The 27,548-nt window shown below is 38.0% G+C and overlaps 1 protein-coding gene across 3 annotated transcripts in view; it reads right to left on the bottom strand.

Moving 5' to 3' along the window:
* The window catches only part of dachc (dachshund c), a 66,169-nt gene extending 44,135 nt beyond the window's left edge, over positions 1 to 22,034 (bottom strand). For 2 of the 3 annotated variants that reach the window (XM_046837901.1, XM_046837902.1), the window contains exon 1: positions 21,187 to 22,033. In XM_046837901.1, coding sequence (XP_046693857.1) covers positions 21,187 to 21,743 — 557 coding nt within the window. In that variant the 5' untranslated portion in view covers positions 21,744 to 22,033. Of the gene's footprint in view, positions 1 to 21,186 lie in introns of all 3 variants that reach the window. The other variant, XM_046837903.1, reaches the window with a different exon arrangement.
* Between the last annotated feature and the right edge of the window lie 5,514 nt (positions 22,035 to 27,548).

Below are 27,548 nucleotides of genomic sequence, written 5' to 3'. Positions count from 1 at the left end.
CTTGAGAACGTAAAGCCCATCAAAGGGTGGTAAAAACTGCCCAACTTTCACAAGAAATGCTGTTTGCAAATGGCGAGGGGCATTCTCAAAAATACCTCTCACCCCAATCATGGAATATTTATCCTGCTCCCATTTGGCAGATGCTACAGGTGCCTCAGAGACACATGTGGCTGTTACTGCACTGAACAGCTAATCATGATACAATGTTAACAATACAATACTGCATTCTCACCTTTTGTGTATTTTGCTTTATTTTCTGTTGTTTGAGGATTTTGCGCTGCTTATCCACTACACATTTTTGCACCATCCGTAACTCACCTTTATCATTGCACTATTGTATATTCCACCCATATTTATACTGTATATACTGTATCATACATACTTGTACACAACTATATCATTCTATTTGAGTATATTATCTTCTGACATGTCTGTCTATGCATAATCTTTGCACAGTATATTGTATATTGCTATATACACCATATATTATTACCTACTGCACCTTCTGTACATTATTCACCCTCACCCCTGTACATATGAAATCATACCCTATGTATCTGTTTATCGGCTATTTATTGTAAATAGGCATCTTATCCAATCTTTGTTAGATGCTAACTGCCTTTCATTGGCTCTGGACATGTACCTTGTACAATTAGAATAAAGTTTAATCTAATCTAATCTGATGTAATCTATTAAAATGCTCTAAATTCCAATTATTTACAATATTTGAGTGCACTGAAAACTGTACCATAATAAATAGTATGTCAAAAATGCCACTAGACTACAGCCCAATTTATTAATTCAGTGTTGGTGTTTAATTTACAAGTTCCCAGAAGGAAGAACCAGAGAAAAGCATTCTCATCATCAATAAGAGACAGTGAGTTTGAGTTCAACATTGCCTTGACAACCAATGGCTAGTCATAGGCTTCAATGAGCTCATGTATGCAGAAGATGGTAGATAGCACCTTTTTCTACATCTGTTTTAAACTCCCTTATGATAGGAGTGGCTCCATGCGGGTACATGCCAGCGCTTGCCCCCACCTGGTTGTCCTGTGATACATGGTAATGGGTGGAACATGACAGTTGAATTGCAATAAAATAAAGTACAATAGCAAGTGTACAAGTGTATTTGTAATGTGTCCACACTGTGAAAGTCAATGTACTTCATTAAAGTACTAAATCCAATGAAAAGGGACTTTTTAGGCACATTTTTACAGTTTGCTTTGAAAAGAGTTTGGAGCTGTATGAGGGTGCTGTGGATTAAACATGGTGGTTGATGCAACAAGCCAAACATTTGGAGAAAAAACTTTCAGTGGATGCTGTTTATATGTCTGTCAATTATTTCGACATTTCCTGGTAATTTGTCATTTCACAGTAAGCCAATTAAGATACAACAAAATACACAGAATATTGACATTGATGTATTAAAGAGCATATTATTGGACAAACATAAAACTAGTACAGCATAAATTATTCAACATTTTGAACATTTTACTATAAGTATTTTTTTTTTGTAAATGGACTGACAGAACGCTAATTTTTATTTCAATTGATTTTCAATTGTTCTTCTCATGAGACTGGACATCTGGTCCGGTCACAGTCGTTCATCTTCATTTAAAAGTCACTTTGGATAAAAGCTTCAGCCAAATGAATAATGTAAGTGTATTAGCAGAAAATTATTTTCTTTAAGGAAGCTCCAAACAAAAGACATTGAGACCTTTTACTGGCCTTTACTGAACAGTGTAATATTTGAATTTTCATATTAATAATAAACGACCACTAAACACACATACACACACATATACACACAAATTGGAGTGGAAAGACCCTTTGAGGAAACAGTGGGGGGTTTACGCCAGGGTCAAAGTGGGAAGGCGAGAAACAAACATCCCTTATTCAGACCTCAAACAGGAAGTTGCTTCACCAAGGGCCGTAATTGGAGCCCTTATCGGGTCTCTGTGTGAAAGCCGCTGCCCAAATAAGCCACTATTTATGCTGCAGTCTGTGCTGCAGTATGTAATGAAAGCTATGTAAATAGTGCTGTGAACTTCAGAGAAAGAGGAGAGAGAGAGAGAGAGAGAGAGAGAGAGAGAGAGAGAGAGAGAGAGAGAGAGAGAGAAAGAGGTTAAACATCTGTGTCTTACATACAAACATGACTTGTACATTCCCATTCTCATCACACACTCTCACACACACACACACACACACACACACACACACACACACACACACACACACACACACAAAACAGGAAATATCAGCAACGGAAATAATAGTACAGCAAACATTTAACAAACAGAGCTTTTTTTTCCAAAACACACTTACACACACACACACACTATTTCAGGACAAACATAAACTAACCAAAACCTCCTCCGGGTGCTGTAAGTCTATAGAGATTTCAGTAATTCCCACAATTCCCTTTCTGACCTTCTCCAAAATAACAGCTGCTCCTGAAACAACCTGATTATTACAGTCCAAATTTGTACATGAAGCACGTCGTTTATAACATTATTGCGCTAAACAGAAAGCAAACACTCCGTATAAATCACCAGATCGCTCACCTGTCCGATTGTGCAATATGTGTTTATGAAGATGATAACTCATTGATGTGTTGCAATGAAAGTGAGTCAACCCTATTGCAGAGACCTTGTAGTCCGTGTAAGGCGTTAGCACAGAGACCATTCGTTATGTCTTCGGCTAACGTATGGACGTCTCTGTTACTTCTGGATGATTAATGCACAAACTAGGCTGAGTTTTCCCCCAAAGCACTGCAGTACAAAGATCATTGTGAAAGGGGAGAGAAAACATCACTCTCTACCAGTTTAAAATGAACTTTACAATACTGTTGGGAAACTGGGCCATAATGGATTAAGGTCATCCTAAATTTTATAAAAATCAAGTTTGGCTTATTTTATTAATCATTAGCCTTTGATAATTTTTTTGTAAAACTCTAACTTCTGCCTATTTGTCCTCCATTTTCTTCCACTTGTGATGACCCTGCAGTATCAGACAGCAGCTACCTTCCACATGCTTCCCCTGCGACATGTCAAGACGGTCAAACTAATTTTTTTCTCCGCACTGCACTTAATGCTGCACTGCAGGGCTGCGTAGCACACATGAAGCAAACAGCTATCTGCCCTCTTCCACATACATAAGAGATGTGATGTTAGAGATGTGATGCTACAGAGAATATGCCACCCCTCCTACCCAGTCACGTTTTGCCCTCTTTTACTATCTTTCTAATTTTATTAGGAACTTTTATTTGGTGTTAAAAAAGGAACAGAAAAGTATTAGTGTGTCACAAAACAAAGGAGTCGATCAGGTTTCAATATACAAAGGAGCCATTTACAGACCATTTGTTTGTTTGTGTGTTGGATTACTGCCATTCCAAGCAAATCAAAGGATGATATGACAATACAAATACTGATGCCACAATATGATAACATTACTACACACTTCAGATACTTTATATATTTTATATTTTATATAGTTTATACTTTGTATTTTTATTTATCTACCTTATATTTCCTTGTTTTTTTTCTCTCCTCATTTTATTGCATTTTACTGCATATCGTACTCTGTATGTGTATGTGACAAATAACATTTGATTCGATTTGATTTTTATATTGAAAAAAATGTGGTGTTCACTAAAATCAGTTCATTTGTTGTATTTTATTTTTTTAAAATCTAAAAACCAAAATTTGTTAATAAATGTTTATAAAATGGCGATCGTTCTGTTGCAACTTTATTTGATATCAGGACCATTTCCTCGTAGAGCTCTATATAATATTTTTGTCATCCTGTCCGAATTTTTTTGCAAAATAAAGTTAAAAAAGAAATCTCCAACAGAAAACCTACACTTCCTATAGGGGCGAAGGCTGTTTTACAAGTCAACCCAGAAACAGACTCAATGTTTGGTGATTTTTCTCAATGCCTTGCCTTTTTACTTTGTAAACTGTATTTATTTAACATCAAAACACAGCAAGTCCGATTAGTTATAACTGACAAGAGACCTAGGAGAACGAGAGAGATCAAGAGACTAACATAAACACATGAATCAGCGGGATCAAATAGTTCTTGAAGAGAGTCTTAAAGACAACATGAACTGCAGATAATCAAAACAGAAAAAGAAAAAGAGCTGGTGGTAAGTCGTGGGTTCAAACAGCGGTTATTAGATGTTTTCTTTCCTTTTCATTTTTTTTAACAAATGCACAAGGATGAATACTCTGGACTGTTGAATGTGCACAAGACATGAGCACATCAGGAAACCTGGAAAATAAAAAAGATTTTTTTTTAATGAATTTTACTACATGAAGTGAACCAGAACGCGACCGATTCCCTTTTGAAGCTGTTTTGTCTCGAGGTTTGTTCCTGAGTTGTTTTTTTTTCTTTTCAATAACCGCCTCTGGTTTGCTCATTAGGGATCTAAATGTACGTCCAGATTTTCTGAGAAGCTGCTCTGTGACAATGTCTATTGTTGAAAGTGAAGTATAAATAAAATGGAATTGCACTCAATTTGGGAAGTGCACGCTCAGAGGTGAAACTACTGGCAAAAAGGCAAGTGGAAATCCCAGTGATAAACAACTAACTCTCATACACTCAGCTTTAGGTTTTACATTTATTTATTTATTTGAATGCCACATGAAAAAAAAAACATGTAAAAGTGGTAACTTCAACATGTACATTTTTTTTCCCCAGTCAGCCTGTGTGGGTTTCTGGCATGTAGGCTTCCTGATGTGTTCCCTAACATGGTGTTTCAATCTGGAATACAAACAGTGGAGGATTTGGGAGCTCTAGGTCTGTATCCACTTCATTAAATTGAGTCTTTAATTAGATTCCAATCATCTTGAACACCTCGTCATGGCCGGGTCGCGGTGATCAGTGCTGCGGCTATAAATATGTTGCTCAGTTCAGCGTCGGGCAAAAGTCAAAAGGTTAATTCAAAAAGCTGGTTTTAAGCTGTTATTATTGTCTCTCATTACAGCTGAAAGCGACAGGGAGCTGACAGCAGGGTCAGAGGTCAAGCATGTGACTCTTTACTGTAACGCACAGGTAGTGCTGACTTTAATTGGCACTGAAATTCTTATTGGATTATATATTATCTGAAAGAAAGAAAGAAAGAAAGAAAGAAAGAAAGAAAGAAAGAAAGAAAGAAAGAAAGAAAGACATGAGTAAGAGAAACAGAGAGAAAGAAAAGAAAAATATATTCAAGTCAAGTCAAGTTTATTTCTATTGCACTTTTCACAACAGACATTGTCTCAAAGCAGCTTTACAGAAATCAACAGTGAAGGTGAACGATGTATATAAAAACTCCCTTAGATGTTATGAGAAAAAAACCTTGAGAGGAACCAGACTCAAAAGGGGAACCCATCCTCATTTGGGTGACTGTGATTATAGTCTTTAGACAATACAGAACACTGGAGAGAGAGAACTAACATGAGCAGTGGAGGGTAAGATTATGAGTAATGATCTTTTTACAGTCTTTAAGTCATTGTGGTTATAAAACCATGAGCTACTGAGCAACTCATAAAATAGCACAACATTTGCGATCATCACAGACCCAACACAACAGATAGAACTGATATACAGATGTAGAGATGTACAGAGTTCCTGTCCCAGTGACCTGCAATAAAAAGGTTCAGTGAGACACAAGAGTCTCGTCACTGTCTCTCATCTGTCACTGTGTGTGTGTGTATGTGTGTGTGTGTGTGTGTGTGTGTGTGTGTGCATGAGTGAGTGTGTGAGGCTTCTCATGTCCTTGGTGTATGTGGGACAGCACAGGACGAGTTCACCCTGACTCTCACTGCAGTGGTGTATGTAGAAGCTGTATATAGGCCACAGTGTACGGCGTGTCTTTGGCCTCACTGAGACGCCGTGTGTCCCTTCTGTCCTCCACTCAGCCCAGGACCACAACTAAAATAGGCAGATCCTCACGGTGCCGTATAAATCACTGCATACCCTCTAAGGCGCATGGCAGATATGGGACACATGCACGTGTGTGTGTGTGTGTGTGTGTGTGTGTGTGTGTAAGTATCTTTAAGCTCTCAGGGTTTCCTTTTAAACCTAATGGAGGGAAAATACAAAAGTTTATATACAGCCCTTGCCTCTTTGTGTGTGGGTTTATGGCGACTTTCTTTATATCTCTCGTCCCTCACACACACACACACACACACACGTACACAATCACACCCATCCTTTCCTCTCAGTGTGTGTTTTTTATTGTCATCTTGCTGTCTGCAGCATGCGGTGCATTAAAACCCCCACTTCCCTTTTTCCCTTTCCCACACCACACACAGTGTGTTTACACATAACTCATTAAGACCTATTCTCCCACAGAGACCATACATCCACACACACACACACACACACACACACACACACACACACACACACACAGCCTGCAGGCTACTGTACCACAGCCTTTTTAACAAGCACACGGCAGTTTACTTTCTATCCCGCGAAAACACAACTACGCTAAACGCCACGTTACCAAGTTACGCAGAAAACACCAAACCCAGAGCGGTAATTTCCTTCCAGGAAGTGCATCCATGTGTGTGCGTGTGTGCGTATTCATTAATTTTATAGGCTTGCAATTTTCAGCTAAATAAGGTATTGAAAGATGTTAGCATCCTCCCTGGTTTATGGACAGGTATAAGCAAAAAGTGTGAGCGAAATAATTTCTATTTGGAAGAATAAACACTCGGACTGAGCTTTTCACATACCCTGAAGGGCATCAATGGTCCGTAATATCTTTGTTTTTTATCCAAGACATTGTTTGTCTTCGTAAAACCATTAATTGAATACAGAAATCTCTGGCACAAACATTACAGAAAGATTTTTTTTTGGCTTTTTCTTTATTGTATCTTTCAAGTTGATGATCAATACGATTGACAGGTAGAAACGCCTCCTTATTCTGATTGGTTGAATATTGTACGGATCTGTTTGCCAGAATGTGAGAAGTACGCCATCATATATCAGGGCTGGGTTATATAATTGTAAGCTCATATCATATTATCATATTGTGATCAATTAAACTACAATAGGCCTTTCGATATAACATTTTAAAACTTAACTAGATTCTTTCTCTTAAACATTACAATAGAAATCCGTCTGGAAGTATGTAAACAATCATATACACTATATGAACATAAGAATTGAGACACTTCACTTTTCCAGCCATATATGATTCTTCCTGCGAATTGTACCACAAAGTCACACAACTGCCTAGGATGTCTTCGGATTTGGTGGCATTTAATCTTCCTTTCACTTTAACCAGAAGACCTCCAGCATGACAACGCTCCAATAATCCATCTCCATAAAGATATGGTTTACACATGTTGGAAGATCTTAAGTGGCCTGGTATAGAGCTCTGACCTCAACCCTATTGAACACCTTTGGAATGAATTTTTCACGTTGACTGCATTCCAGGCTTCCTCACCTCACCTACATGAGTACCTGACTTTACTAACACCCTTGTAGAGGTTAGTCTAACAGGAAATATAGAGCAAATATGGAATGGGATGTTCAAAAAGCACATACAAATCTTATGGTTATGTGTTTACAAATATTTTGTAGAAATGTTTGTATTGTGAGATTGTATTTCAGCACATCACCTGCTACACAAAAATTCCAAACAGCATTTCAAGTGTGTAACTGCAACTTTTAAACTCCTCCTGAAAATTGGCTTATGTTGCTAATAAAATTTGATCTGATTACAGGTTCTGGTGAGCCAGAAATTTGAGCCTGTTCAAAATCCTAACCCTTGTGCATTTGAAATGAATTCTGCCTGGCTTGTAAAGCACCTGCTAAATGAATAACACTTCATCTCAACACGTAGAAAAGGATTGCATTTCAGTTCATTCATTCTAATTCAATCTGAAGCTAAGCACTGTAATTCAGTTTATGTTTGAGAAACAACCCAGAAAATTAATGAACCGTTTTCGTTACCTCTTATTCTGCAACATTCTGTGTGTGCCTGTTTGTGTGTGTGTGTGTGTGTGTGTGTGTGTGTGTGTGTGTGTGCCTGTCTGTGTGTGTGTCTGTCTGTGTGTGTGTGTTTGTGTGTCTGCGCACCAGGGTTTAGTGCCTTTATGATCAAACAAGCAGAATGGTACGTTAATAATCAAGCCAAGTCAAAAACATCACCTCACTTCATACACACACACACACACACACACACACACACACACACACACAATCACACAATCACAATGCAGATTTCTGTGCACTACAGAGGGAGCCGGAACACTGAGACTCCCTGAGGTGGAAATAATGAAAAACCCTTTCATGGAAAAGTCATCAAGCCGAGAGATGGGGGGGACCACTAGTGTGTGTCTCTGTGTGTGTGTGTGTGTGTGTGTGTGTGTGTGTGTGTGTGTGTCTACTTTCGTATGTGTGTACTTGTGTGTGAGGGGGGGTCAGAACGCGTGACCTCTCATTTCATACTTTAATTAAAATCTCCCTCTGACGTCTTTCCCTCCTCTACTCCATGCTGGCTCACTTTCCTACTGCCAGAATGCACACACGCACACACACATGCACACACAAACACACACACGCACACACACACCGAGTATTTAGCGGGACATATTTCTGTTGCCCTATTGTCTCTGTATGAGAGCGGCTCAGTGGGTCAGGATTCTACATGATGAATAACAGGGTCGGAAGGTTTGAATCTTCCCTGTGCCCTTGACTACGTCCCTCATCCATACTCAATGTCTTTAGCCGTGTCCCTTTAGTTCTCTGTTTCTCTGTAAAGCCAGCATTTGAGTGTGCATTTGACCGTCTCTCATGACATCACGCCCGTCTCAATACGTCACATATGTCATGAAAAATTCAAATCATGTGTGATTTGAATAGAAACAAAAAAGTGAACTGAGTGAACTGATAACACTTGTAAATAATAAATACTAGTAATGAAAGAGTTGAGTGTGTAGAATTAGACATCTGTCCAATACACATCCAATCATAAATATTGAACATGGGGCACTGATTTGAATAGGTCGGTTTTGGCTCTTTCTAAATGCACGTGTAAGCAAAAAAAATGGTCATTTTGTCTCTATACACAATACACAGGAGCGCAGTTAAACGGTAAACAGCGACCGGTGCTAATAGGTAATGGAGCTAAAAAATGCTTCATTAGCAGCCAGATGGAAAATTGAATCTCGATTAAATTTCAGCCCCATGTGTTTTACTAAGGTCACATTCAGCTACAATATAAAACTGCAGCTAGACTGCTGCTGGGCAAAGGGTAGCCTCCTGTGTGTATCTGTGAGTGTGTGTGTGTGTGTGAGTTAGAGTGTAAATATGTACATATGTGTAACAGGGGAATGTTCCTATAATTTGTTATATATATTGTACAGAAAAACAGACTCTATACAGTAATATTCAATACTCCATGTTTCTAGGATGGACATCTCAAACGATCATCTCCATCAATATTATATTGACGAGGAGACTTCCTGTGTAGGTTGGCAAAATCCGAAGATGTCCTATTCAGAAAGGCATAGAGACAGCTATCTCACACTGTGCACAACTTTTACCAGAAGAGTAGGTTGCTCTAAATTCATCAATATCATTATACACCAAACATACCAGGACAAGTTTGGTATTGAATGATTATTTCTTTAGTTGTCTGCTGAGGCTATGAAGATGTATTGAAAGCCACTTAAAAAACATTTTCCGTTAATCAGCTGCTCAAACCTACGATATGCCAGCATATTAGGCCAAAATGATTCACATCTCGATGCATAGGCAACAATATGATACATTAAATTGATTCAACACAATGCGATTCAATGCAATACAAAGCAATGGAAAAAATATGATGCTATGCAATTCAATATGGTGCAGATAGTTTACGTTTATTTCTCTGGGTCAGACAGACAGCAAAACATAAATTTACTTAAGTGCCTCATGACTTCTAATGCATGGCCCTTTCACAAACCTTCAAAAGTGCAAAAAAACAAAAAAAACAAAAAAAAAACCCAGACACTCTTTTCCTGTTTTTTCTCCAGTAAGATGCAGCTCTACCTCTGCCATGTTAATCTATTTTCCCTGTGACTCCTTGTTCTTTGTAGTGTTGTGATACGTCATATTCACGTAGCAGCAGTGGTGCTGAGAGAACGTCTTGAGAAACAGTTTAGCGAGGAGAAATTATCTACATATAAAATATTGCTCACAAATTATTGACCACTTTCTAAATATTAAAAGTATGACGCATCTACTAATAATTATATATATATAAAAAAAAAATTTTGTATCAATGCAAATATGTTAAAAATTATGCATCATGATACAAATGACAACTTGTATCTGATGCTCACTTTTTAAAACTGCCACAGTTTAGTTACATTTTGGTCCGGTTGGGGGGGAAGAAATGCAAACGTTATTATTAACGTAGCCTATTATTATTATTATAAAAATTTGTGATCAACATTTGAACAGTTTGTTACATTAAAATTTATTTGAAATGAAATGGCCACTTGGTTAAATAACAAATAAAATTATATTTTATAAAAATTAGAATAGAATAAATCTAATTAATGCAATATACTTTTTTATTATATTGATTAAATTGGGTAATCAATTAAATTTGCACAAATAAAATTAATTAAACAAAATGTATATGTAAGTGTATGCGTGTTTGTGTGTGTGTTTTACATTTTATATTATATTTTCTGAAGATATGATCTACTTAACTGTTCTACTTATTTCAGCATACTTTAACAAATGTCTTAATTCCTTCCTTCCATCCTTTATTCATTCACTTCCTCGATATGCAAAATTGTCAGGATTTTCTTCTTTTAAGAACATTTTTTGAAGCTGTACATAAAACGCTTAAGAATTCATATTGCTAGCCTCTTCTTAGTTAGCGGCTAACGCTAACGCTATGGATTCTTTAGCGATATACAAATATGTGTACATTACACCCCTAATTTATATTTATATATTTATATATTGGAAGTTGCATTTAAAATTTTATAATTTTCAAGCTAAAATTTACCCAAAAGGTGGACACCTCCATAAAAATTTGTTTTTTAACGCCCTATTCATGATTTTATTATGTTTTTTTTTTTTAAAAGCAAGTGAAATAAACTTGTCATTGTTAAAGATTTAACCAGCTCATGTGTTTTTGGTGACTGATTTAAAGTAAATTTTACTGCAAACCTAATTACCTAAACAGTGAAGTGACATTTCATTTACTGAATGCTGACATGAGGACATGTTGTTCTCAGGGTTTAGGACACTTGATGTAATGAGTAAGAATTCCAAGCTAAGGGTGTGTTTTTCTTTATTTGTTTGTGTCCTTAAGTTTGTAATTCCTAGTTTGACCTATCTTGGACTGTATTGCTTGACTTAAAACAACAAGCGATTAAACACATCAGCTTACTGTACATAATTCATTTAAGACTCTCAAGCTATTTTTTATGGTTTAAGACATCGTATTCCTGAAATCTGTAAACCCAAATGTCAACATGTTACTGAACAGTTACATGTTGACAGTCACATGTTTACATGTTACATATTCACTTCAGCTGATCAGTTTGGACAACCAGAATTCTTTGTTCCCTTAGTGAAATAAAGAATTTATCTATCCTCTAGGCCATCCTGTGTGTGTGTGTGTGTTTGTGTGTGTGTGTGTCTTGCCAGATAGCTGGTATGAAATCCAGATGATAATATAATATAAATCCAACTTAATTACATAATTAGCGAACACCGAATATCCCTGTGAAACATCAGCAAGCAAGACTTACACCTGTAAAAGGTTTTGGGTGAGAGAGATTTCAATAAGCTGCATGACTCTGATACAAAAGCAAAGAAGCGAATGTCAGACCACAGACATGCTTTGGCTGATTGTGTAGATTGTGTAAATGACTTCTTTTTTTTTTTTTTTTACCAAATTATTCCTTTAAGCAGTTATAATTTAATATCAACACATGTCCATTGTAGGAGCAGCTGCTTCCCGCAGGTGGCTCAGACAGTGAAAGCTGAACAAAGCAAGAGCGGTTTAACAGCCTAGGGCTTCAACCTAACTTGCTCTTGTGTTTGCTCATGTAACCCTGATCTGAGGCCAGTGTTGCTCTTGTTTTTGCAATGGTGCATACAAGGTTTACGACTGATCCTGGATCTGTGTGTAATGGCACATTGGTGATAAAAGTGATCTGTCAGCTGCTTGTCATTGGTTATGCTCAACAGTTAGTACAGGCAAACTGAGGATTAAGTGACAAAGAGACAATGGTAATAACGAAAGAGCTATTTTAGAAATCACACACACACACACACACACACACACACACACACACACACAAACACACACAAACACATGCACGCACACACACATTGGGAGTGCTGACATTTGGAGTTTTTTCCTGGATAGCAAATTTCTGCACCACATGCTGAGCACTGACAGAAGCTATTGAGTTTTGTTTGACTGCAACACACACACACACACACACACACACACACACACACACAACACACACACAAACATGAAAGACATTAATAATGCCTGTTCCACTGTTCCATGTCAGGTGATATTTTCCACCCTTCTCATCAGTCCTACTGTCCACCCACGTCCCTAACAAACACAAACACACACACACACACACACACACACACACACACACACACACACACACACACACACACACACACACTGTGACTAAGACATCATCTGTACCAAACCGTTGTTCTAGAACATGATCACGCTTTCTTCTCTAACGTGGCATACAGAGCTATCGGGTGTCTCGGCAGCTGCTGCGGGGTTTTTCGCTAGAGTCGATGGGCTTAGAAAGATCAAAACACTTGTGCACACACACACACACACACACACACACACACTCACACTCACATACATTGGGTGTCTGCTTCCACTGGATCTATTCAACACAAACTCCAAGGCCGTGTGTAATGCCAGATGGAAAACACACGGGAAAACTTAAAGTCTGGAAGGACAATACAAGCTTGATAGGTTACAATTTACACACAAACACACACAAACACACACACATGCACATGTACACCGATTCCATTCCCCTGCTGTAAGCCTCTGTTCAATGCATGTTTAAGCTCCACAGAATCAAGCATCAACCGTGCTGACTGATGCCAGCTCATGTTTCCTCAGGGGTGGACATGAAGGTCAAGACAGGAAAGAGATGCAGAAAAGTGTGTGTATGTGTGTGTGTGTGCGAAAGGGAGATGCGAAATACCCCTGAGAAAGCAAACACTTCGATATCAATCAATAGTTGGCTATTACCTACCACCAAGGTCTCCAATGTTTCTCCTTCAGAACTAATCGGATCCTTGAGTGTTTGGACGATTCGCAATATAACATTTGTTTCGATTTTTGTATATAAATGGAGATGGAGACGACATGCCTAGGGATATAAAATGTCCATATCATGTTAAATGCCTAACCTATTATCACTAATATTAGCCGTCTCGCTAGCTAATGGCTGTGATCTCTTAATGAAATTGGTATACTTTACATTAGCTAGCTTGATACAAAACTCGACTACAACTTCTAAAAATTTAATAAAGGAGTTTTACATCAGAGTGAAGGCTCCATTTGATAACCTAATTAAGAAGTTTAAACAAAAATAAGCTAGTTTTCTACAAATGTTATAAATAACATATAATAATTTAATAAATTTAACTTTAGCAAACCTAGTTGCTGCTTTTAACCATCTAATAAAGAGTCTTACAGTGGTCCTCCAGAACTCAAGGGGGTTACGGTCTAAGACTTTCCCTGCGAGTTCCGAAAATCCGCGAATTTTGGACGTACCCCCGCAGCCTCTATGGTACCTTAGTGAATTAATCTAGACAAAATGTCAGTTTAATAAAATAATTTGTTTAAAAAATTATGAGATTTGTTATTGAAAACATAGTTTAAAATGTTATTCCTAACGTTCCTGAACATTCGGTCCCACTGCGGATTCCCACGAGTTTTAGGATAATCTGCAACTTGAAGTTATTTATGTCCCAAATGAGAATCCTTTTCCTAATGCTATGATATGCTATGCTTTTTGATAAGGTATTAAATGTTCTCTCTACCAAAATCCAGGTTCCTCCAGGAACATTTGTGTTTATATAAAGATTATTTGACCCTTTTTTCACAAAACAACTAGCTGAAAAGAGTAAAAATCAATAATCAGTATTGTAAAAAAGGTTTCACCCTTTGTTACAAGTATTATTTAGAATACTTATGCACGCTCAACTTTTAATTATTTTTGAATGTCTCTCACTAGCAAACACATCTAATGTTTTTATTATTGTCTTCATTATAATTGCAAAATTAAAAAAAATAAAATAAAATAAACCAAAAATTGTTAGGTAAAGTTTTTGTGATTGCTTTCCTTGAATTTGTCCAAAATAGGAATGCTGGTAACAGCTGTACAAACTTTATCTCGGTATCAGCATCGTTCCACTTGTGGTACACTGGCTAACATCCTAATACTGGCATATACTTGGAAACAAAAGGTTTAACTGCTGTTTATTATACACAAATGTCCCATTTTAAGTATTACTTTTCAGCGAAGCAAACTCTGGAGTCTCTGGAGTCAGCTCGCAAACACACACACACACACACACACACACACACACACACACACACACACACACACACACACAGAGAGTTGTGTGGTGAAAGAATGTTGACAGAAAGGTCACTTCACAGGACTAATGAGGTGTGATGCATCACATAGCCTTTTAAGACTTTCTGGAAGTCTGAGCTGTTTTCTGAGAAAAGATGATTGATGTATAAATAAATAAATAAATAAATAAATGTATAAAAAGCACCTGCCGATTGTAAGTAAGACACAGCGGAACTGTAAGTGAGCGGCGTAAGCGTTTTTTTACGGCTTATGAGTTGCAAAAATCTGCTGAGAGCAAAAATGTCGTTTATGGACATCCAAGACCTTTATTGTAGCGGATGCATCTTTAATGGCTTCAACAGCTTGTGCAGAATAGAAGATTATATCCTGAAGAACACACGCTGGGCAAATAAACTTATAAGGCTGCTATAACACAAGGACGTTTTAGTGTCAGTCAAAACGCTCTTTACGCAGCAATATGTAAACATTATTGATGGCATAGATACTGATGTAGCTATTGAGCGACCAATCAGAAACTGTGTGGTGACAGGGCTTTAAGACAGAGCCAAAATTTTCAGCTCACACCTTCAGATCCTTGATTCAATTCAGAATATATGAGGAGGACAACAATAAGGCTAGTGCTCAAACAGGTGGCTAGCTAGTTTCATTTTGTTGTGTGCTACTTGAGTGACTGAGATTAGCTTGTGCTAGTATCATCCAGTCTAAAATTCATATTGAAAACAAGATGTGTTGAGAAGAAAGCATGGGATTAAAAACTAATTAGAATTAGAAATATGACTTTGTTGCTCTTAAAAAATGCATTAGCTATGTTTCTATTACAACAGAAGACTGGCTAGCTAGTTGACTAGCTGCATCCTATGGATTTTTCCTTTGCACTAACTCACTAACACCAATCATCCCCATTTTCCTTGAACATTTTCACTTATCTAAGTCTTATATTTATATCCATATGCTTAAAAGCAGCTGATAAAAACCACACTATATCAGTATCACACTAGGGATGGTACACGTTTTGGCATACGAGGGTATGAGATCAGCGAATTGAGCTGATACTGGATCAGTGTGAAAGAGTGAGAATAAAAAAGTGATAAATGACTTGAGACTGAGTCAGCACAAAGAGCGTTTGGAAAAATGCGGGCAGACAGGGGTAGAGAGATGGAGCAGGGGATGAAGTGATGAGGATGTGTCTTTCCACCACAGACACTGAGGTAATTGCCTGGGTTTAATGCATAATAGTTAAGACTGCAGTGTGGACGAGATCACATTAGGCAGTAATATCAGTGGGTCAAAGGTGGTAGTGTGAATAAGTACATGTCTTTGTGTGTGTGTCTGTGTGTGTGTGAAAGAGATATAAAGAGAGTTAACGAGGGTCTGTAAGTGAATAAGTAACATTAAGAAAAAACTAACCAAACGTGCATGTCTGTGTGTGTGTGTGTGTGTGTGTGTGTGTGTGTGTGTGTGTGTGTGTGTTTATTAGCCCACCTAACCTCACTGCAACATTTTCCTGTAAGTACTTTTCCTTTTATGGTCTATTTCGGGAATGGCTTGGATGACATGATGTTAGAGGGATCTGCAATGGCGTGCCATCTTGAGTCAATATGAGTCACTTTTGAGTCGCTGTAACACATCAGCGTTACCATGACACACAAGTCTAGGATCAGTTACTCTGTCACTTTTTCTTCTGGAGAGCCGGCAAAGGCAAGTGTTTTCAAATGAACAAGGCCTCCCCGTCAAAAATCCCCGAGAAAAAAGAAATTGCTCTAAAAATGTGAGCCACAGTCTTGTATATAAACAGATGTGCATGCCAGAATATTCAAGCCATTTTATGGAAAATGGTAGAATGCATTTTTATTTTCTAAAACTGTCTGACCCAATACCTTTAAGTGTTGAATTATGAATTAATTATTTATTTATTGAATTATATATTCTGCCTTTACCTTTTACTGTATTTACTACATAATTTGTGTTATTTACTCAGTAAGTAAAAGCTATATAACTATAAATAAGTACATAATCAAATCACAGATTTTGGTTTGAAGGTAATACGGATACAGGATGGTAATTTAAAAGTGAGTCCTGTAAAATTCTTGCGAATCCACAACGCTCGTGATATAGACAGCATAACTTGCAGTGGTTTCTTGATGGAAAGAATAGGCTTCTTGCTCTCTCCATGACAATCAGAGTGTTCTATCTGATTAAATGTTTTCATGTTAGGTCTCTTCCTATAATATTGGGACTATAAGGAAAAAAGATGTGAGATGGCAAGAGAGGAAAAAAAGTAATGAAAAAAGTGAAGACAGAGTGACTGGGTGCTTCACTCTCATGCTGTGCACTGTCTTTTCATAAGGTTTGAAAAAAATGCCATTGTAAAGGTCAAATTTCACCTCTTGATGAAAAAACAGATGATTTTCTGACACTGTCTCTGCAGCTGTCTTCTCATGTTTAAGCTCTTAGCTGTGATTTTGCCACCTAAACCACGCAACCTCAGACAAAAAAAAAAAAAACCAAGAGAACTACATGTACACTGAAACAGCGAAGACAGGATTAAATAATCATGGCGCACAAAAAAAAAAAAAAAAGAGACCATCTAAAATTTTCCGCCTGGCCGTTTTCAATTTTCTGCTCGTTTGGCCAAGACTCGGCTCACGTTTCTGAACAACTCCTCGCCCCATATCCGTCCTAATTAGCCAATCCGGGCCCGGGGAGACGGGCTGATTTGCATAATTTAATCGTAAAAGTGGTGATACACATTTCGAAATGCTGCAATCGTCAAATGATCTTTTCATCCTCCCGGGGAGAAAAATATTAATACAATTAGGCCGTAATTCAACAAGGAGAGAAAAGGATAAGAGAGGGGGAACAAAAAAAAAAGAAACACTTCGAGAGTGCCCTTGTTAATTAATTTTGCTGTGGAGAATCGGGCTCTCCTTGTGAATGTTTTAGCTGTAACAGGAATGTGCAGGAGCACGGAGGTGCGATTTCACCCTATCAGGCATTCTCGTCTGTTCCTGATGACTCGTGTCATAGTCACTTAACATCTAGCAAAGAGCAGTGAGAGAGAGAATGAAGATAACTAGACAGACAGAGCCAGTGATTAAAGCACCCTCCCCTAAGATAGGTGGCCTCTCACTAACACCGCTCAACAAAAAGCTCGTTTTAAGTATTCGATTCAGTAAAATGACATGGCCCTGTCCCAAACAGCACACTAAACGTTTGAATGCTTGTGTGATGACGACTTTGCTCAGGCATTCCATCCGTCAGCTCACCAAAAAAGGAGCTGCACAAAATCACACCAACAAACACAACTGACACACTGTGGTGAAATTACTTACTTGTATCATATTTGGGCAAATGGGTTTTAATCAGCTCGGTTTAATTTTATAGTACATGTTCCACTTTGTGAACACCCTAATGCCGCTGAGTGACAGGCTAAATTAATAAAGACGGGCACTTTAACACGTCCGTATATGTTTTTCGCCATATTAAATTCTGGCGTTGCATCTATTACATTGTGACTAAAATGTAAAGCGTTTGAATTAACAGCTGCACACACTGGGGTTCAGACACAGCTCTTGCCTATATTTATAAACACAAAAGTTTAATTCAGTCTGAATTTGATTTAATAGAATTCATTATTGTCTGTATGTTTATTTTTTACAAAAACATTTAAGGATTGCACAGTACAAACCTCTATGACCCCATTCCTCATTTTTTAATATTAAATTTATTGTTATATTTTATGGAAATAAATTCCACGAAACATGAATTAGAGGTGGTTGTGTTTGAAGTATTTATTAATTTTCTTTTTCAGCTACCCCAAACATAAGCACATCAAACTCACTCTTCTCTTGGTTAATATCCTTCTTTGTATTTGGATTGAAGCATGTGTTCCTAGATTTGATTCGTGTTAACATTGGTTCAGCTGCATAACATAGAGTATATATATATATATATATATAAGATGCTAGAGGTTGGAAAGTTGTTTCCATATGGCTGAATCTGATTCTTCATTCGCACTGAAATCATCGCTCACTTCTTAGTTTTTTTTACATGTAGGCTACTTATATTTTTGACATTTCATAAACATGGACTTGTAGGTAGTAACTTACAGTTTAATATGACATACTGTGTGGCCTTTTAAAAAACATGACAGAAACACCTTGAACACTCTGCATTTCTCAGCAATGTTTGGTCGAGTTAAATGTCATTAATTTTTATTATTTAACCATGAGATTGTACAGTGAATGATAGCCATATGATTTATGCACCTACTGACTGCTTATTAACTTTGACTTTTGTTTCCAGGACATGTTTTGATGCAGCATTGAAAAACAGTGGTGCTTTTATGACCTGAACATTTTATGATAAGCAACTGGATCAACATTCCACATTGATGGTAAACATGTGTACCAATAAAGATATTATGGTTTGCTATTCTTTGGGCTGTAAATCAGTGGTGCAATAGGATGCACGTTCATAATCCTGATATGTGACTTCAAATAATGTTGATTATCACTTTGAGATATGACACTTCAGTTGTTTATTTGATCATATATGTGATATCGAATGATAAACAGTGGGAGTATAACTAGGACTGAATTGAGTAGCTTGTATTGTAAGATTTCTACATTGAGTATTTGGTAAAGACAATAGTAAAATGAAAAAAATCTGATATATTTTCTATTCTTGACTATTGATCTTTATTTTTTAAAATAAATAAATAAATAAAATAATGCTGATCGGTTGAGGTATATGCATTTAGGTCCCTGTGACTAGACCCTAAAATGAATTGGAGCCTCCAAGATGATGTTAACTCTTATGTTTCAGTGCTTAGACCCGTAACAATCACCTCAAATCCTTTAATCACCTTTATGGCTCTGAGCCGGAACTCTATATGTTTATTGGAAACTGACTATACCAGATACTACACATGACGATTGAGCTTTCAGGACCAAAACTGAAAAAAATTCACCAACTGATTCATGTCTGAATCAAGCAAATTTACATATATTGATGCTGCTGCAGCAGTAAGTGTCAATCAAAGGAAAAACAACGTAGACAACGTAGAAAAGGGGGAACAATTTCAAGAAATCAGCTTCGATAGTTAACTGTTGATGATGTATTTAGACAAAGAACAGTTTGAAGTTTAACAGATTTGAATTCGCCTGGAAAAACTATATCAATTCAGAAATCAGGACTACAATATACTCGCCTACATATACACATTACTGAGCTACCAACCCTGAACCGCTAATCTATCTTTCCCACGGCTGAACTCATTACATTTGTAAATGACTGAAACAGCAGTGTTAATATAGTGTAAACTGGATTACAACTGCATGCTGGGAGATAATTAGTGTCTGTTATTATAATGAAATTATTATCACTGTATTCACGGTATAGGCTTGGGTAGGCTTACATGTGGAGGCAAAGCCTGTAATTAGTTGGGTTTTGCTGTTTTTTTCCAGTTTCCAAGAAGAGATAAGAACAGAACATCTCTCACTGTGAGGAGAACAACAGCATGCGCTGAGTGGAGAGGAGACGAGCTGAATGAAGCCGTGACATGTTATCAATACTGAGGCATTAGAGCTGATTGAGGCGGAAATAGACAAGTCGCCCTTCATCATGTACACACACAGAGAAAGGGGAGGGGAGAGAGAGAGAAAGAGAGAGAGAGAATAAAGAAAGACTTCCAGCACTATTAACAAATCAGCAATGTCTGAAATACTGCTCACGGCTGTTCATCAGTTATGAAGTTCTGATACAAGCCAAACCTGCGCTGCACAAATTCCCACCATGCACATGTGACACAAAGCTGCCATGACAAGGAACAGATGGTGAGCAGCGAGCTCGGCAAAGTGGAATCCATTCAAGAGCAGGTCTAAAGCTGGCATGGTGTTATCAATCACATTGATATGACCCACAATAAAAGATCCAAAGAGGCGTGCAGAAGCCTTATCAACGCAGCCTCGCCACAAAGCGCCAACACAAACCGACCCAGGGGTTTGCTCTATATTGAAAAAGTTTGCACCACTACACATGGGGTGATCCTACACACCAATGTACTTTACAGTAAATTAACTCATGCATTGTTCTCTGATTGTATTGTGCAAGAATTAATTACGCAAAATGTTTCTGTGCTGTGATGGACATCTGCCCTGTAATATGACTGCACTTAAAATGCACTTTATTGATAGTTAATGCGACAGTTCACTTTCTAAAATCTGTCTCCAGCAGATTCTTGAAGGATTTTACAATCAAGAAAATCTCAAGAACAGCTGAAATATCTTCCAGAAAACTTTTTTTGAGCGCACGTGTTCAAGCCCCGTCCCCAGGATACTTATAATCTTGTAAATGGGTACAAATTTGAGACAATGTTGACCATGAGACAAAGACTGAGACTCATTTTAAGTGCATTTCATAGACAAGGTCATGCTGCTTAAAGTTGTTTGCACGCGCAGTTTACTAAAAATGAGTCGTGCATGCAAAAAAAAAAACTTCTATTACTCATGCACAAAACACAAGTTGTAACACGTTGAATGCATGCAAACGTGTGGCCGGTACCCACCCGGCGTTAGTGCAGTCGTTGTAGAGCACCTCGAAGTCCCTGCGCGAGATCAGCTTGCAGCGGTTCACGCCTGGCTGGATTGCGCCGAGTCCGCGCAGCACGCGCACCTGCTCCACGTTGCACACCACCGGCGTGATCTCCAGCCGCTTGAGCTTGGTGTACACGGTGTGCAAGCCGCCGACCAGGTGCTTCAGGAAGAGGTCGAACGCCTGCGGAAGGCAGATGAGCTCTCGGCCGTCGACGGTGAACGAGGCGAGGCGCGCGCCGCGCACCTCCACCAGGCGACACTCGTTGTTGCGCGGCGTGCTCTCCACCGGAGACGGCGTGGCATACGCGGGCTTGTGCGGAGCGCTGCCCACCGGGAGAGCCGGACTCGCGGAAGGCAGCAGGTCCGAGCGGAAGAGGCTCAACGCCGCCGAGGGAGCGAGCGACGACGGCGATGGAGACAGGCTCGCCGGGCTCGAGGAGCCACCACCGGCCGAGGCAGAGATGGAAATCGGCGGAGGCGCGTGGTGCGCGAGCGGCGCCGATGGGAGCAAAGGAACCGACGTTGCCATGATCTCTAAAAGCTAACTTTTTTTTTTAATGAGCAAAATTGTCACAAAAAATGTTTTCTTTTAAGATTAAAAAGAGAGAAAGATGGTGGAAAGTGAATCAAACTTCTAAACGCACTAAATAAAGTCCGTCTCGGGTCTAAAACGTGAAAAACGAGGCGGCGTGAAAAGCCAAGGCATCGGTCAAAAGGGGATGACGGTGACGGCGCGAGCGCAGCGCACAGGACTGACAGCAGCGCGCGCCCGAACCCGCTCGTCCCTGTCCCGTTTGTGGCGCTCGGGAGGAGGAGAGGAGGAGCCAAGCCGTGGAGGAGAGGCTGTGTCCAAACCCTCACAGCATACTAACTTCTAACTGCATACTTCTAACCTTACCTGCATGCATGCACTTCAAGGATGAGAAAAAAACATGCATCATTAAGATGAATTAAAGGAATGAGTGTGAAGGAAAAAACACACATTTTCAATATTTACCGAAATTGTTTTTTTTTAAATATATATAATTCTTTAGTGCTGACACTTAGATGTGGTTTATAACAGTATGACTGAATTTAAGTTTACACTGTTTGATGCCAAACTACTGTTTTTGAACAAAATAATTCACTTGGCAGTGTCATGGACAATGTAAAAACCAAAGACAAAAAGAACAGAATGTTTTGGATGAAAGAAAAAAAAAAGTGTAAGTCTGACTGCCTCAATGCTTGTATGAATGTCATATTAATGCACTGGATGATCAAAACAACTCAAACCAAAGCTTTAAAATACAATGTAGTGGCAAAAGGGAAATGCAAGCAAACATGATAATGTACAGAAAAGTGTACTTATTACTTCAAGTTTATGTTGAAGAACATTTCTGTTTATTGCAACCCCATTTTCTGCTCAAGTCTGGATAACAGTGAATGATGACGTAAGGAAAATCTAATAATCGAGCGAATAAAGCAAATGATCTTCGGTGTCTGTTATAGAAATTGGCCATGTTATAATCTTTAAAGATTGCTGCAATCTAACATCAGAGGTCCAAAAAGGAGAAAACTTTGCCATCAAACTGAAGATCTAGTTAACTTAGGGAAACCTTTTTTGCTGAGATGTCTTGGTATGAAAGGACAGAGCATCACTGGAAGCAGATATAGAGTATGAAGAACCTGTAGCGCTTTGAGAATGGATTGGACTGTAGTTAATGTCAACAGTCTGCTACACTGACTCAGGACTACTTTTCGATTCTGATCATCATCACTGCACCACGCAACATCGTATATCTGCTACAAATGGACTTTCGGTGCAACCCAGATAAGGATGGGTTCCCTCTTGAGTCTGGTTCCTCTCAAGGTTTCTTCCTTATGCCATCTCGGGGAGTTTTTCCTTCACCACAGTCGCCACCGGCTCGCTAATCAGGGACAAACTTACATTATCTGTGTAAAGCTGCTTTGAGACAATATTCATTGTTAAATGCGCTAAACAAATAAAAATGAATTGAATTGAATAGCCTAGTTACAGACTAATTCGAGCAAGGCAGAACAATTACTTCTCACTTTAATTTGAATTGTAGATCCAGCAATTAGATACAAAAGAATATCTTTGATGCTACCTGATTATTGTTTCAAAAAAACAGTGTACATGTAAATACTACAATGAATATGTACTTTTTAGTCAGCATACTAATGCATTATTAATATGCATGTAAAACTGGTCCAGACTATTGCATTCAAAGTGAAAAGAAAAGTGTTAGGAGACAAACATATGGATGATAATGAAGTTTTGGAGCAAAAGACAACTTGGCTGAATTCCAAATCAACATACATTATAGTGCGTTGCATACCTATTATTGCAAATCCTATAGAGTGGGAGTTAGGAACCTTTTGGTATTTGCCTCCTAAGCTTGGTTGAGGAAATAAGGGCAGTCTAGTAGATCGTGTCAGTGAGAGCAGTGCAGTTCACTTTGATTAATTCCCTGTGTGAAAACTTCTGATGAAGAAATACTGAAGGCCATTTAAATTAAAGCTCATTTAAATGTCAGTCCTCATAGTCTGGACTTTACTATAATTGGCTATTTAATTAAAACAATTTTCATGGTCATTAATAGGGTACAGCTCGCGCCTTGTAGTGCAATGACATGTTTTAATTACACGGTATTAGCAGAATGGATATGCTTTAGAAAGCAGGGTGGAAATTTGAATAAGAAATGATTAAGGCAATTATACATCATCCCCTTATGGAGGTATCAAATCTAATTGATGAACTTTATAAAAAAAATGAGCAGGAGAGATTGGAAAGCAAACATGGGTTTAAACATTGGTTTTAATTAATAGGTGGAGAAAATGCGAGCAAATGTTATTAAGTGCTAATCAAAGGACTAATTGCATTTTTTTGGTGTTACACTGTGGGTTAAACCAGCAGACACACACACCCACAAACACTGGCACCCATGTTGGTTTTACTACATTTGTGCGGTACTTCCACTGTGCTGACACACAACCCCTAACCTTAACCTCAAGGACAAGTATACACATACATAGACACATGCACACGAAGGTGTTTATACTGCCACCTATTGGTCAGGCCTTTAATGAAGCCCGTGAACAAACAGAAATACATCCATAATCAGAATAATTATGTTACTGTTCATTTGCACTCATCATGGACCACTGAACATTCTACACCTTTCTCCAAAATTGTCAATATGCTGCATTACGGTTCAGTTGCATGTTTATAGCTCTAAAAACCTGATTTGATGATTACATATATTGTATTTTCTGTTCATTCAAATGCATGACATGCAAACGAGCTTCCAATGCTCAGTAGTATACAGAACTATCAAGTGAAGAGAACCTACATTAGTTATTAAATATATGTGTATATTTTCTTTTTAAGCACCTTTGCTTTCTTTTATTTGCTTTGTAAGAAAAGTGAAAAAAACCCAAGTGATTAGTCATAGAAAATGAAGCAAATACTTAAATCTACATTAAACCCAAAGCCTCTCAGTCTAAGAAAAGCAATTCACTTCCAACCAAATTATACAATATGCACAAATAATCTCACCATCTCATAATCAGCTCACCTAAGATTAATAGATGCTTAATGAGCATCCCTTTTCACTTTTACTCCCAAATTGCTGTAAAATACCCTTTACTCTTTTAGGAAGTTATAGAGTGTGGAAGGTTGAGTTATAGCAGGCCACTCCATAGCAGGCCACTCAAGATCTCCCACTCTATCCCATGTACACAATATATATACAGAGCTTGCTTTATGCAAATGTGCATTGTCATGTTAGAACAGGATTGTGTCTCTTAGTGTAAGTGAAGGGAAACTTTAATTCTACTGCTTCAAAATTCTACACATTTGTGTGCCTTTAACTTTGTGTTAACAATCTAAAAAAGAACCACATATGGCTGGAACAGTCAGGTGTCCCAATATTGTTTCCATATCATGTAACATTCAGAATGTATATCGCAATCAAAGTAGCAGATTTAACACGTCCATAAGCAGCTACAGTATCTCATAAAGTGAGTACATCCCTCGCATTTCAGTATATCTTTAGTATATCTATATCAGCTTATTTAACAGTATAGAAAAATAACAACATACAGTCACAACAAACATTATTGGCAAAAAAGCTGGCAAAATAAGTGAGTACACCTGAAGTGAACATGTCAAAACTATGTCCAAAATATGTCCAAAGTGTCAATATTTTGTGTGTGTACCACTGTTATCTAGCTCTGCTTTTATCCTCCTGGGCATGAAATTCACCAAAGCTGCACAGGTTGTTGCTGGGATCCTCGTCCACTCTCCATAATGACATCACGGAGCTGCTGGATGTTAAACACATGGCGTTTCTCATAAATGTATGTTGAGTTATTTTCAGAGGACAGTAAATCTGTACCACTATAGAAGCTGCACATTGACTACTCTAAAATATATCCAAGTTTAATTTCTATAATATTGTCCCTTCTGAAGATATACTAAAATAGCTGCTGAAATGTGACTCACTTTTGTGAGATACTGTATATATTCATAATCCACGTAATCACACTATAAAGATTCATTAGTCCTTGTCAACACGTATACACATATGGTATCCACATACACAGCTACACCTACACATTCATCCAATCAGTTAATCATGTAGCAGCAGCACAATGCATATAATGAAGCAGATCAGGTCAAGAACTTCAGTTAATCTTCAATAATCAAACATCAGAATAAACAAGTAATCTCAGTGAACCATCACATAGTTGGGCAGGAATGAGTATTTCAGAAACTACTAATCACTTGGTTTTTTTGTTGTTTTTAAAGTCCAACAGATTCGACTAAAGATTACACGGAATGATGTGTCAAACAAAAGCATCCAGTACGTAGTAGTTCTTTGTTGGGCCGTGGTGATCACAAAAAATTCACAAAGAACGCAAAATAATTGTAAAATTTAAATCGGATGAGTTACAATAGCAGAAACCCACATCAAGTTAAACTCCTGGTAGTCAAGAACAGAAATCTAAGTCTGAAAACTAGAGACTGGAAAAAAAATTGTCTGATGCAAGTTCAAGTCAATATTTCTCAATTCAGCATCTGAAAGTGAACATGAACCTGAAATCCAACATGTAAAAACTTTTTAAAAGTGTCATGTAAATCTGAGGTCCTTAGGGTCCCTTTGGATATTATACACATTTTAGAGGAACACTTTATTCACTTTCCCAAAGACCAAAGATGTCCCCCTTGAGCTATACCACATCGCTGACAAGCAAAGGTACTTTTTAGTGACAGTGTATAAATTGTTTCAGGATCAACAGTTTGATCTTACTACAGGAGAACACACAGGCATTGTCTGTTTTTCTTTTCATAATATTTGGTAATGAATACTTTTCTACCATCACACCATTTCATTCCCAAGACACTACAAACAGTATCTCTGGAGAAAGAAGGCATTCATCTAAATTAATACTGTCAAACCCCACCACACGCCCAGGCCCGTGACATCCAATACAATTATCACAAAGTCTCTTGTGTCCCCAATTTCAGCGCCACTTAAGACCTGTCGCCTGGATTTAGCGTCGCTGTGACATTTTACAACACTTTTTGCCGCTGTCAGCGTCGGCGTCTGTTAAAGTGCTACAATTTGCTCATGAAACAACAGGGGGAAATAAACAAGACTTAGGCTTGTGTGTGGTCTCACACAACGTGTGACGGCTATTTATTTTTGCAGCCCTAATATTAAAGAACTGCCATGTAATGGCCTTTAGAACAGACCTATGGATAAATAATAGTCTGAGAGCTTAACATGTTTTAATTTTATTATTTAAAATAGACTGGTGCCACCTATGTTAAAACATCATCTTCAATAGAGATCTATGTAAAAGACATAGGATGAATGCTTACAGGCAGCCAATTACACAGTCATTCTAAACTGAAGTGTTGAAAAACAACTGTGTAAAAAAGGCCCCAAGGGACCAACTGATGGATGGTATTATTTTACCACCTCCACCCTGCCTCCCAAAACGTGTATGGTGTAAATGTAGTAGAAATTTGGAAGTCCATCTTTCATTTTTTCATTCATATGTTTTCATCATACCTAGGGGGTAGTTTAGTCTAGCTAATCCACCTATTTTATTTTAACAGTGAAAGGAAAACAGAGAACCTAAAGGAAACAGGGAGAATTGAACAGGCAGTTTCTATTCATTAGGATATGATTATCAAAAAAAAACCTAAATTGGCAGTGGGAGGAATGATTCTCGGCTCTCAGCCGGCCAATATATGTCTGAGAGCTCATGCAAATAATAATGATAAACTCATGTAAGTTTGTTTAAACAGTTTGGGGATGAC

The sequence above is a fragment of the Silurus meridionalis genome, chromosome 24 (genome assembly GCF_014805685.1).
Source record: "Silurus meridionalis isolate SWU-2019-XX chromosome 24, ASM1480568v1, whole genome shotgun sequence".
Lineage (NCBI taxonomy): Eukaryota > Metazoa > Chordata > Actinopteri > Siluriformes > Siluridae > Silurus > Silurus meridionalis.
The sequence above is the reverse complement of the archived record's forward strand: the minus strand, read 5'-3'. Positions and strand labels throughout refer to the sequence as shown.